We start from the raw sequence: 13,788 nt of genomic DNA on the forward strand, positions 1-13,788 counted from the left end.
TTCTACCACTTTCTGTTCAAGATCTGTGTAAGTTTTTTCTAGGCACAGCCTCAAACTACCAGTGGGTGCTTGGGAGAAGGGGAGGGGGCAAAGGTGAAAGTTTAATGTGAGAGAATTTTGGTGAACTTTGGGCTTTTTTTCTGTGATTTCAGATGGCTCATCAGCTTGTGCAAGCTCCAGGGGTTACAGATAGTGAACATGCTGGATCAGCTTTGATTTCTAGCCAGAACAGACACTGGAGGAGCACAGGCAGTATCCGGAGCCTCCTTTGGCAACTGCTGATACTGAAGCTCTGACACGAACTCTGCCTCAAAGAAGAGTTGTGGACTTTTCTTCTTTTCTCTAATGTCAGTTGCTGCTACAGTTGGGATGACTTTGAAAGACAGTGACTCCTTGGTCTAGCCTATCAAGTTAAAAATGCTCTGTGATTTGTTGTGTGTGTGTGCGCGCGTGCGTGTGAGGAATGCACCTTGACAAGCGATCCTTTCACAGTGGGAAGAAGGGGCAGCCCAAATCAGCAGCTTCCAAAAGCATTAGAATGGAAGAATCCTTTTTGCACTCTTTTTTCTTAATATTAAGGACATTCTTAAGACTAGTTTAACACACCTTGGTGTAGTAGTTTTTAAACTTGGAGGTATTTTCTGGAGCCTTTACCTTAAAAGAATAAGAATAAAGTTTCCTTATTTTGCAGTATTTCTTTGTTAGTGGCAAAAATGGTCACCTCTTAAGAGTTGGTCCCATGTAAATGTACCTTCTGTCAGGGAGTTTTGAATTCCAGATGTTTGGTTTTCCTTTCCTTTCCTTTCCTCTCTTTTTGTTTGGTTTTGGTTTCCTTTGTTACTCGGTATCTTGGGATCTGTTTTCCTACGTGTTTTGTACTCTCGTGCCTTCAGCTTGTGCACTTTGCAACTTTATAGACCATGTGTTGTCAGCTGCAAAATGTGTCCTGGAGGAGAAACTTGATGTGAACAAACAATGCTGCAAAGCTGCACTTTTCCTCTTGCGTTAATGGGAGGTGAATTTATAGGAGGAAGGAAGAAAAGTTTGGCCTTTCACCGCCACTAAGAGCGACTTGGAAGTTTGTCCCCTTTTCTTTTTCATGTGTATTAGTGTTTAATGCTGGGACCAACTCTTGTGGAACACCTCTCATTGACTTTTCATTGGCTTCCATAATTGCAATAGCTCAAGATGTGACTTCCAGACTGATTGAAATACTGAGGTGGATTTTATGCTGTGCAGCATAGAAACGATGCGGGCAAGATTCTCCAGTCTGCAAAGCGCATCTCTGTCAGCACCAACCAGATTTGCACCTGGGCCATCAGTCAACAGTGGTACTTGTCCAAGATCACTTTGTGGCTCCTGTGCCATTTCCCCTGTTCTGAGGATGTGGTGGGAGCCTGACAGCAGGATGTAGTCAGAATCAGGGAGTTGAGGAGCGTAATGCACGCCTGTGGACCCATCGGCTTCCTGCTTCCAGCCTGGTGTCAACTCAGCTGGAGATCCAGCTGAGCCCAACTCCAGGAGCTCTGGACCTCGGGTCTAAATACTAATGATTGTGAGATGGGCTTTAATCAGTGCTATGGCTAATGCAGCTCTTTCATGAGGGGAGAAACATACTTGAAAAAGCAGTTGAACTACAGGGTTGAGGGTTTGGGGGTATTTTGTGTGTGTGTGTGTTACTCTGGATTTATTTTTTATCACCTTTAGCTAATGAAATGAGTTGGTAACATAAAATCTTCCTGAAGTGAAACAAAGCTTTGTTCAGTGTTGTCTTGTGCAACTCTTACTAAGCCTGTTAAAAAATACAGCAGAAGAAAGCAACACAGCTCCCTTGATGCTTGTATGAGTTTGTCACAAAAGGCAGGGGAAAGGTTAAAGAGTAAAAGGCAAAAAGGATGTGGCAGGGACAGAGTTCCTTTGTTGTTGTTGTAGAGCCAGGCTCCATGTAAGTTAAGTTAATGTTACCAGTTTCACGTCAGCCACTTGGGCAGTGCTGTTAGTTTGCAGGATTGGAGGGAGGAAGAATGAGGAGGGCAGTGCTGTGACTGACAGATTCAAAGCTGATTTGCCTGCAGATACTTCTCTGCCTGTTTGCAAAGCCTCTTGCACGTGCAGGAAGTTCTTCGTAACGAAATCAAAGACGAATGCTTCGGTGCGCTGTGTTCTGCGTAGAGCAGTGCCAGCAGCCTAGCACAGCCCCAGCACCGGGAAAGTCAAACCACTCTGAGCAGGGATTTTTCAAGTGTTGATGGCTTTTGCTTCAACTTTGCCACCAGCTGGTTAAAGTTGCAGCAGGGTTAGGTAAAACAGGAGGTTGTGGAGGTGTTGCTGCGGTGTGCAGCGAAGTTCATGAAAGCTATTAAGGAACAGAGACGATTCGCTGGCTTCCAGATTTTCATCAGGTTTGGCTTTAAACAAAACCTCTGATAGTGTCCTTAGCTTTAAACAAAAAATCACTGTTTGCTGAAATATCCTGGAGTGAAGAATAGATGCATTAACCTAATTTGGTTCAGGTTTGTTTACAGCTCCCTTACCATTCTGGTTCACATCAGTGCAGTAACCAAGCTGTCTCGTCTTCCTCGGGTCACAAGTGCTCACGTCACGATTCGGTTTCTGTTCCTGGAGTGGTTTTGCTGGTTCAAGTTTGTAAATAACATGCAGGGCTTTAGCTTCACCTTCAAGGCAAGGGTTCAACATCCTTGTTTGGGGTTTTTTTTCACATTGCACGATGTTTGGGACACAAACTTCTAGGACAACAATTCCAGCGGAAGGTAAAACATTCCTGTCGGCGCGGTTGGCTCGGTACGCACTGAGCAGCGCTTGGATGCTTCTGGGTCCTGTGTAGCAGTCTCACCCTGCCCCCACAGCAGAGAAAGCTGTTTGTTAAGCACCGTGTCACGACGTAAACCTGGCACTGAAGTTCCTGTTCTGTTGAGGCATTATTAACATAATGCTAAAGTACTGTTCCTCTGTCGAAGACGTCAGCGCTCTGCCTGAGCATGAAGCAGAATACAGCAGCCTGTGCTAAATGGTTTTGTTCCTCTGTAAACTTGCATTCTACTTAGCAGCAGAACTAACTCAGCCACCTTGAGCAGTGGTACTGTACAGCCACCACTGCCCACAGCATGATCCTACCCGCAGTATTCAACTTAACCAAACGACTTGTGGTGAATCCGTTGCATCTGTAGCTTAACTCTGTTTAAGACCAAGCAGTAAAGTCGGTTATCCAACGGGTGTCCTCTTTATGTTGCACTGGTTCTGCAGCCAAACTTGCTCCATTAAAATATTTTTAGATCAACTTGATTCCTTGACTTGGGAAGTTGAAATGATTCTTTTCATCCTGCTGGCTACTGTAGCAGTGGGTAATTAATGCATGGTCCAGATGGGTGATGAAGGAGGGAGTCTAGCCAGGTAAGTACCCTTCTACAGCTGCATCTCCTTGAAGCCTTTCTCTGGTTGTTGACAAAGTGTTTGTGAATGAGTACTTTGAAGCAAAAGCTTCTGACTCCTGTTGTCTGGTAGAAGTACAACAGCACCAGAACAAGAGGACACAGTCTCAAGCTGCACCAGGAGAAGTTTAGGCTGGAGGTGAGGAGAAAGTTCTTCCCAGAAAGAGTAATTGGCCACTGGAATGTGCTGCCCAGGGAGGTGGTGGAGTCGTCATCACTGGAGGTGTTCAAGAAAGGTTTGGATGTGGCACTTGAAGCCATGGTTAGTTGTCAGGAGGTAAGAGGTAATAGGTTGGGCTTGATGATCTCTGAGGTCCTTTGCATGGTGTTGCATGATAGGTTGGACTTGATGATCTGGAAGGTTTTTCCCAACCTGTTCTGTTCTACAAGGTGCAGCCTTCTCTGTGCTGTCCTTTTAGCTGGGTGGGAGCAGGGGAGAGTAGAGCCCTGTGGTGCTGTTGGTTTGATGGATGGATGAATGCATGCATGCATGGATGCATGTTAGCACTGCAGCACATAATTATGCCCCATCATGCACCTTCTGGGTGCAGTCTGATCTCAGTCCATAGCTGTTGTGAAAGGCAATGGAGGTCTCGGTCCAATCAATCTTTTATTTCCAGGTAAGACAGCAGAATTTTCAGGTAGAGTCTGATCTTTCCTTGTGGAGCTGGCTTGGGGAATACTCTGGCTGGTAGAGGAGGGGGATCTTTCCTCCAAGGAGAAGGGCTGTGGGTGGTTTGTCTTTCATTTTTGTCTGCTGGTCTCCAAGGCAACGTGGTGCAAGCCAGTCAAATCATATTGAGTGCACTGTGCCTACAGCACTGCCAGACTTGGATTCTGGATTTCATCTAGGATAAACAAGGACCTTTTTGGTAGGCTTACAAATATCCAGTGCTGGTTATCATGGAAGGCATCAACCAGGGGTGGGCTTACTCTGGCAGGTGTCATTGTGGTAATTGCAGGTCAGAGGAAGTTGTTTTGTCCCAGGGGACATCACTTACTGTGGCATAAATTGGTGTGATCCTGGCTGAACAAGACACATTTATGCCTGTAGCACCTGTGAACAGAACCAGGTCAGAGAATGTAAATTTCATCTTCATCAGCACTGAATATCCTGGCTTTGGATGGGGAGCAGAGCTGTGTGAGCCTTGTCTTCTGCCAGGAGCTGCAGAAGATCAACGTTGCTGCAGTAGCAGAACAGGACAAACTTGCTGGTTTGGCCTCAGTGGAGAGCTGCTGGACAAAGTTCTTTGTACCTTGCTAGAGGGAGCAAAAGGATTAAACCTGTATGTCTTGGCCTAACTTGAAGGACTGCTCTAAGGGGTTCCAAAATAACAGCTGGGTGACAGCTGGCTGAGTATGAGCCAGCAGTGTGCCCAGGGGGCACGGAAGGCCAGTGGCATCTTGGCTGGTATCAGGAATAGTGTGGCCAACAGCGCCAGGGATGTCCTGCCCTGTACTGGGCACTGGTGAGGCCTCACCTCAAGCACTGTGTGCAGCTCTGGCCCCTCATTGCAAGAAAGATCTTGAGGTGCTTGAGCAGTCCAGAGGAGAGCAACCAGACTGGGGAAGGGACTGGAGGGAGTCTGATGGGGAGAGGCTGAGGGAGCTGGGGGTGTTCAGCCTGGAGAAGAGGAGACTCAGGGGGGACCTTGTCACATTCTACCACTGCCTGAAGGGAAGTTGTAGTCAGGTGGGGGTCAGGCTCTTCCAGGCAACTTGTGACAAGACCAGAGGGCAAGGCCTGAAGCTGCACCAGGGGAGGATTAGGTTGGATGTTAGGAAGCAGTTCCTCATGGAAAGGGCAACTAGACACTGGGATGTGCTGCCCAGGGAGGTGATGAAATCCCCATCCCTGGAGGTGTTTAAGGAAAGGTTGGATGTGGCACTTAGTGCCATGGTCTGGTCCATGTGGTGGTGTTGGGTCATAGGCTGGGCTTGATGAACTCAGAGGTCTCTTCCAGCCTCAATAATTCTGTGGTTCTGTGATTCATAGGCAATGAATAGTCAGAAATCCCTTCTGGCTGTCTCCATCTCTCCCTTGGATGCTGCTGATACACTTTGGTTAATGTTCCTATTTCTGAGCTTCTAATTAATGTAATTAGCACAGAACAGGAAAGTTGACTCCCCTAATGATGACAACAGGATGAGTTTAGCAATAGCCCTTATTGCCTTTTGTTAGTGCTTTCCAATTCATGGTTCCTTGAGAAAACCTGCTGCAGTTTGTGAGAGGACCTGGGCCACCTCCAGGGGAGGTTCAGGCTGGATGTTAGGAAGAAGTTCTTCCCAGAAAGAGAGATTGGCCATTGGAATGTGCTGCCCAGGGAGGTGGTGGAGTCACCATCACTGGAGGGGTTTAGGAGGGGACTGGATGAGGCACTTGGTGCCATGGTTTAGTTGATTAGATGGTGTTGGGTGATAGGTTGGACTGGATGATCTTGAAGGTCTCTTCCAACCTGGTCTGGTCTATTCTATTCTATTCTATTCTATGGCACCTCATCTAAGGAGCTGGAAGCAGAACTAGGCAGACAGGACCTGCTCTACCTGTGCAAGAGCAGAAGGAACAGAGGGCTGTGTTCAGTTTTATGATAGACTTTTGTATCATGTCTTTATTGAGCTGCTCCCAGTTGCCTGGTTAGCCTGAGCTGCTCAGAGTACAGGGTTTGGATGTTTCAATTTGTTGGGATGAATCTGAGGCAGAATTTCATCTGAGCTATAGAACCATTTCCCTTGAAATACAGAGATGCATCATACCTGGTGATTATCTACTTGTGAGCTAAATAATCTCATTATCTTGTTTGTTCCCTCAGTTGCAACTTCTGAAAGCATGTTCAAGTGATAATATGCTCTCCAGTTAGGGCTCCAATCTTCTACTTAAGAGAATGTCAGAGATACTGAGTGCAGATATGCAGGAGAGAGAGACCCATGGAGTGAAATGGAGTCCTCCATGCATGTTCCCATGTCATGTGTCCCTGCAGGGATGTGTTCTGAATTGGGCTGCACACACTCCTGGTTTGCCACAGTAACATTTTGTTCTTTCTAATAATTTCCCAACATTGAATCACAGAATCATCCAGGCCTGAGAGGACCTCTGAGATCATGCAGCCCAGCCATTTCACCACTCCACCAGGTCTGTCATTCCACCAAGTCCCCGAGCACCAGATCTAGATGGCTTTTAAACACATCCAGGCTTGGGGACTCCACCACCTCCCTGGGCAGCACATTCCAATCCCTGACCACTCTTGCTGGGAAAAAGTGTTTCCTAATGTCTAGTCTAAACCTCCCCAGTGGCAGCTTGAGGCCATTCCCTCTTGTTCTATCACTAATTACCTGTGAGAAGAGACCAGCACCAACCTCTCCACAACCTCCTTTCAGGTAGTTGTAGAGAGCCAGGAGGTCTCCCCTCAGCCTCCTCTTTTCCACACTAACCATCCCCAGCTCCTTCAGTTGCTCTTCATCAGATTTATTCTCCAGGCCAGCTTCCTCCACAGCATGCTTGCCCTCCTCTGCACTGGCTCCAGCACCTCTACATCTCTTGTATTGATGTGCCCACAACTGGACACAGTACTCCAGGTGTTTGTACTGGTGTTGGGAGGACTGCTAAGCCACCATGTGTGCTGGGCTAGGGAGGGTGTTACAGTTTGTACCCTGCAATGGTGCTTGTCTTCCCATTAGCAATTGCCAGGGCAGAGCAAACCTCCCCTCTTAAACTGATCTAGCTACCTTGCAGCTGTTCTGTGGTTGTATTTAAAGCATTTCAAGAGCTTTATTGGCTTTTTAAAAGCATCCTGCATGTGAAGTTATTTCCCACTGGAGTTAATTTAGCTTGCTTTCGGTCTGCATCCTCAGACTGACTTAGTTAAAGCTTACTTTAGTCTGATGAATTCCTCTGGTGTTGAATACAAACAAATGCTTTGGCCATTATTAAATTATTCTCTTTATTTCTTCCATGGGCTACATATGCCAAGGGGGGGTGGAAACCCCAACACACCAATATATCTGTCTGCTTTTAACTGAGCCATTGGGACTTTACTGTTACATCAATCAAATTGCAGCTGAGAAACTGAATTTAAAGCAAAAGAGTGATATTTGTGGCAAAGAAATGCCTCTTTTGGTTAGATGAATGCCAGAAAACAACTGGCTCAGCCCTGGGCAATACTCTCTGACAATCTGAGAGTGCTCAGAACCATGAAGAGTAAAAGTCCCAGGAGCAGAAGGGAGGGAAGCTCTTCACCACTTGGAGGTTCTTGTCTTTGGTCATTGTGCAACACTTGGGTGTGCCTGCAGTGAAACCTGGAGGTTTTCCACCTGGTTGTCAAACATTGCCTCTGTTGCAGCTGTCCAGGGGCTTGGAGTAGTAGTTTGGGTTCAGGTTTGGGTAAGAGGATTGGATGTGGCACTTGGAGCCATGGTTTAGTTAGTCAGGAGGTGTTGGCTGATAGGTTGGGCTTGGTGATCTCTGAGGCCTTTTCCAACCTTATTCGTTCTATGATTCTGAGTTTGGGTTGGACACTAGAAGAAACTTCACTGGAAGGGTTCTTAGACACTGGAAGAGGCTGCCCAGGGAGGTGGTTGAATCCCTGTCCCTGGAAGTGTTTCAAAGAGGCAGAGATGTGGTGCTGAGGGACATGGTTTAGCACTGGCCTTAGTAGAGTTGGAGAATGGTTGGACTGGATGATATTAAAGGTCTTTTCCAACCAAATTATTCTATGATTCTGACATGGAGATGGTAAACTTCTTCCCTCCTAGCCCTGGGGTATAGTTTTTAGGCTGCTCCATGCATCTCTATAAGCAGATGCTGTGAGGAGAAGGGGTAGGACAAGTTGGGTCAGTTAAGGAAGGGGACAATGCAGGCAGGTGATCTTTGTCACTTCCTCAGGAGGCACAGTGTGACCTGAATTCCCCTGGGTTTTGTAGAATCAGAGAATTGTTAGGGTTGGAAGGGACTTCAAGGATCATCCACTGCAACTCCCCTGCCATGGGCAGGGACACCTCACACTGCAGCAGGTTGCTCACAGCCACATCCAGCCTGGCTGCAAACACCTCCAGGGATGAGGCTTCCACCACCTCCCTGGGCAACCTGTGCCAGGCTCTCACCACCCTCATGGGGAACAACTTCTTCCTAACATCCAATCTGAATCTACCCATTTCTAGTTCTGCTCCATCCCCCCCAGTCCTATCACTCCCTGACACCCTCAAAAGTCCCTCCCCAGCTTTCTTGTAGCCCCCTTCAGATACTGGAAGGCCACAATAAGCTCTCCTGGGAGCCTTCTCTTCTCCAGACTGAACAGCTCCAACTCCCTCGGTCTGTCCTCATAGCAGAGCAGCTCCAGCCCTCTGCTCATCCTCGTGGCCCTTCTCTGGACACCTTCCAGCACCTCCAGATCCTTCCTGTAACAGAGGCTCCAGAACTGGACACAGTGCTCCAGGTGGGGTCTCACCAGAGTGGAGTAGAGGGGGAGAATCACCTCCCTCACCCTGCTGGCTATGCTTCTCTGGGTCTGGTTGGCTTTCTGGGCTGCAAGTGCTCACTGCTGGCTCCTGTTGAGCTTCTCATCCCCCAGCACCCCCAGGTCCTTTTCTCCAGGGCTGCTCTCCAGCCAGTCCCTGCCCAGCCTGTATCAGTGCTTGGGATTGCCCTGACCCAGCTGCAGGAAGTTTAAGTAATCTCATTTTAGCCACTCATCAACCTGTGCTTCTGGCTGTCCAGATGCCCTCTGAAGAGCCTTTAGACTGTGTTAAAGCTGTCCATAACCATTCCCTTCTGAGCTGCTCTCCTTGAGTGGTGCTCAGGAGCTGGCTTTTTATCCTAAGCAGCGTTCTGCTGCAGCTGGGTGAGGCGAGGCTGCTGTTGTCACAGCAGCTTTGCTCTCCCTCTGGTGTGGCTGATGTGCTGGCAATCATTTAGTGCTGTTACAGTTTAATTCTCCTTAATGGTTTTGTAATGGGGGGGGGGGATGGAAATATTGGCAGCTTGATGTTTCAAACCAGATCTTGGCTACTTCCAGTGTCGACATAATTGCTTTCTTGGGAATGGGAGGAATTAATTGAAACACCTTTAAGTTTTCTACCAGCAATTTGAGGCTGTTATTCTCTAGGTGATGCTCCTGATGGTTGGCTTCCTGCAGCCTATGATTTTGTTTCTTTGCCTGCTGTCACTTCCCCCCCCTCCCCTTTTGGTAGTCAACTCACTATGTATGAAGTTGATGTCACGTGCAGGTGTGTGCTCTCTGGTTTTATTCTCCAGACATCCAGACCTGTCACTACTTCTGCCTTTCACTCTGAGTCACAGCTGTCAGAAAGGCTTGGTGGAGAATTCCTGGAAGTTGAAGCAATCAAACCCACTCAGTTTACAGTAGTCTGCCTGGTTGCTGAAGGAGACTAAGAGGTACTCCTTGGGGACATCTGCATGCACAGAGAACTGTTGAATGTGTCTAGCCATCAAGAAGGGCTGGCTGATACTTCAGTACATGAGTCCTGTGTCCAGTTCTGGGCCCCTGAGTTTAAGCAGGACATTGAGACACTTGAACATCTCCAGAGAAGGGCAAGAAAGCTGGGGAGGGGTCTGGAGCACAGCCCTGTGAGGAGAGGCTGAGGGAGCTGGGGTTGCTTAGCCTGCAGAAGAGGAGGCTCAGGGGAGACCTTCTTGCTCTCTACAACTCCCTGAAGGGAGGCTGTAGCCAGGTGGGGGTTAGTCTCTTCTCCCAGTCAACCAGCATCAGAACAAGAGGACACAGTCTCAAGCTGTGCCAGGGGAGGTTTAGGCTGGAGGTGAGGAGAAAGTTGTTTCCAGAAAGAGAGATTGGCCATTGGAATGTGCTGCCCAGGGAGGTGGTGGAGTCCCTGTCCCTGGAAGTGTTCAAGAGGGGATTGGATGGGGCACTTGGAGCCATGGTTTAGCAGTCATGAGGTGTTGGGTGACAGGTTGGACTCCATGATCTCAAAGCTCTTTTCCATCCTGGCTGATTCTATGATTCTGTATCAGAGGTTTGTTTCACCACAGAGCAGCATTTTTTGTGTCCATGTTTTAATAAGAACTTGTACTTTAAGAGAGAGGCTGACAGGAACTTTGGAAACTTGCATCTTGCTGCACCTCAGCCATACTTAGCCACTTCACTTTCCACTTCAGCTTCTAAAAAGAAGCATCCAAGTATGGCAGTGCTGCTGAAATCAGGAGAGCTCAGTGTCAGACACTTTGTAGCCCACTTATGTCTTATAGTCTGCCTTATGTCTTGTACTCTAGGTGCTTTTCCACATATTGAGGGGTACTTCACTTCTAAAAGATGCCTGTTAGTCATGCTAAGCCTCTGGTCCTCACCCATGGGGAAGATGTGATTTCTCTCCCTCATCTTGATTTTGGATCTTGCATGGAGCAGAGTCCCTGTCCCTCTTCCTACCAGCACTGCTTCCCCACAGATGGTTCTGTACAGACTGCAAATGCAGGCTCTTCGTGCTTGCTTGCTTCATTAAATCATTTAGAAGCCTGAGGAAGTCTCTGTCAGGTCTTGACATCCCCTCATCCATCACGGTGTCTGATTTAGTCTGTGCATTCCCCGGTGCACAGCAGAGTTTGGATGGAGATGATGCTTTCTAAATGCTGCAGCAGGGGCAGCCATGGCTGCTGCTGCTTGGTCTCTGAAATGGTGCTTCTGGTGCTGAGGTGTAGGTTCCCTTCAGAGGAGCAGTCACAGTGTCACAGGACATTAGAGGTTGGAAGGGGCCTCCAGCGATCATTGAGTCCAACTGCCCTGCCAAAGCAGCATCACCCAGGGCAGTCTGCACAGGAATGCAACCAGGTGGGGTTTGAATGTGTCCAGAGGAGAATCCACAGCCTCTCTGGGCAGCCTGCTCCAGGGCTCCACCACCCTCACTGTAAAGAAGTTTCTCCTCACACTGAGGTGAAACCTTCTGTGTTCAAGCTTGTATCCATTGTTCCCTATCACTGCACAACACCAAGAAGAGCTTGGGCCCCTCTACCTGACACCCACTCCTCAGGTAGTAATACACGTTGATCAGGTCCCCTCTCAGCCCTCTCTCCACACCAAACAGCCCCAGGGCTCTCAGCCTCTCCTCACAGGAGAGCTGCTCGAGTCCCCTAAGCATCCTTGTGGCTCTCCATTGGACTCTGCAGCACTGCAGCACAGCAGGCTGTGTTCGGTGCGGAGTGCTCACGTGCTGCCTTTGCCTTTCTCAGGTCATGTTCCCTCTGTTTCTGCCTCACAGAGGGATGTGGAGGTGGTGACTGCTGCCAGATGAACAGGTCCAGTCCTGACTCGGATGTTCCTTTCACCACTGCAGTGCTGCCCACTTGATTCAGCTGCAGCCCGGAGGCTTCATCCCAATGCAACAGAGGACAGTTGCCTGGCAGCAGCAGGAGGTACTATGCCCTATGAGCTGCTCCTGCCTCGCTCTGTGCAGTGCAAGAATTTAAGAGGGTTGGATGTAATGGGCCCCTCAGTTTAGGAAAGCTGTTGAGTTGCTGGAAGGTGTCCAGAGAGCAGCAACAAAGCTGGGGAGGGGTCTGGAGCACAGCCCTGTGAGGAGAGGCTGAGGGAGCTGGGGTTGCTTAGCCTGGAGAGGAGGAGGCTCAGGGGAGACCTTCTTGCTGTCTACAACTACCTGAAGGGAGGTTGTAGCCAGGTGGGGGTTGGTCTCTTGTCCCAGGCAACCAGCACCAGAACAAGAGGACACAGTCTCAAGCTGTGCCAGGGGAGGTTCAGGCTGGATGTTAGGAAGAAATTCTTCCCAGCAAGAGAGATTGGCCATTGGGATGTGCTGCCCAGGGAGGTGGTGGAGTCACCATCACTGGAGGTGTTTAAGAAGAGACTGGATGAGGCATTTAGTCCTCCTGTTGCTGGAGTCCTCATTGCCTGTGGTAGGGAAATCAACTGCAGGCAGCAAGGCTTCTTTGCATCACAGCTTTGTTCCTCCTTGCTATTAACTCCCCCTGTGAAATCGCTGTTTACTCTTCTGTACTGGCCTTGGGCCATCTTTAAGGGTCTCTGAGTGTGTATTAGTGTTCTTTAAGTGCTGCTTTTCAGTCGCTGTCAACTCTGCAAGCACACAGCTGCCGTTCAAGGTGATGATGCTGGTCCTGCTCTCCTGCTTTTGGTTTTAACTCTTTGCTTTTGATCCTTAGGTGACCTGGCTCAGGGGATTAAACAAACAAAGGAGCAGCCCAGAAGAAAACAGGCAAGTGAGTGGTTCTCAGCTGTGTGTCTCCCCTGAACCAGCTGCCCTCAGTATGCCAGCACCTGGGCAGGAGAGCGGTCCTTGGGAGCACCAGTGCTAAAGTCAGCTTCATAGAATCACAGAATGGTTTGGGTTGGAAGGGAATAGAGGTTATTGAGTTCAAACATCCCTGCCATTGGTCTGGACACCTTCTACTAGACCAGGTTGCTCAAAGACCTGTCTAACCTGGCCTTAAACAGGGATGGGGCCTCTGCAGTCTCTCTGCACAACCTGTTCTAGCGTGTCAACACTCTCCTAGTGAAGCATTTCCCCCTTGTGTCTGATCCAAAGCTACCTTCTTTCCGTTTAAAGCCATTAGTCCTTATCCTATCACTATATGTCCTTGTGAAAACTTCCTTTCCAGCTTTCCTGTAGGACCCCTTAAAGTACTGGCAGTCTGCTCTAATTACTCTTCTCCAGGCTGAACAATCCCAACTTCCTTAGCCTGCCCTCATAGGAGGGATGTTTCGGCCCTCTGACCATCTTTGTGGCCCTCCTCTGGAATCACTCCAACAGATCCATGTCTCTCCTGTGCTGAGGACTCCAGTGCTGGACACAGCCCTGCAGGTGAGGTCTTACCAGAGTGGAGTAAAGAGGCAGAATCTATCTCACTCAACCTGGTGACCACACTTCTTTTAGTGCAGCCCAGGATAAGGATGTTGTTAAATGTGCAAACTTAATAAACAAGACTCCCTCAGTTGCTGAAAAGAAGAGAATAGAATTAACCAGGTTGGAAAAGACCTATGAGATCATCGAGTCCAACCCAGGCAACCAGCACCAGAACAAGAGGACTCACTCTCAAGCTGTGCCAGGGGAGGTTTAGGCTGGATGTTAGGAAGAAGTTCTTCATAGAAAGAGAGATTGGCCATTGGGATGTGCTGCCCAGGGAGGTGGTAGAGTCACCATCACTGGATGTTTAGGAAGAGACTGGATGGGGTGCTTGGTGCCATGGTTTAGTTGCTTAGGTGGTGTTGGGTGTAGGTTGGACTTGGTGATCTGGAAGTTCTTTTCCAACCTGGTCTATTCTATTCCATCACTCTTTCTCTCAATCTGGGAAAAACTTCTTCCTAACATCCAGCCTAAAATCACCTTTTTAGGCTCCTCAATG

General features: G+C 48.6%; 1 protein-coding gene across 2 annotated transcripts in view; it reads left to right on the forward strand.

Moving 5' to 3' along the window:
• CACUL1 (CDK2 associated cullin domain 1) overlaps nt 1–1,948 on the forward strand; it is a 56,631-nt gene extending 54,683 nt beyond the window's left edge. For both annotated transcript variants that reach the window (XM_009909425.2, XM_054163834.1), the window contains one exon: nt 153–1,948. In XM_009909425.2, coding sequence (XP_009907727.2) covers nt 153–193 — 41 coding nt within the window. In that variant the 3' untranslated portion in view covers nt 194–1,948. The remainder of the gene's footprint in view (nt 1–152) is intronic.
• The last annotated feature ends 11,840 nt before the right edge of the window (nt 1,949–13,788 follow it).

This window comes from Dryobates pubescens, chromosome 8 (assembly GCF_014839835.1).
Source record: "Dryobates pubescens isolate bDryPub1 chromosome 8, bDryPub1.pri, whole genome shotgun sequence".
NCBI lineage: Eukaryota > Metazoa > Chordata > Aves > Piciformes > Picidae > Dryobates > Dryobates pubescens.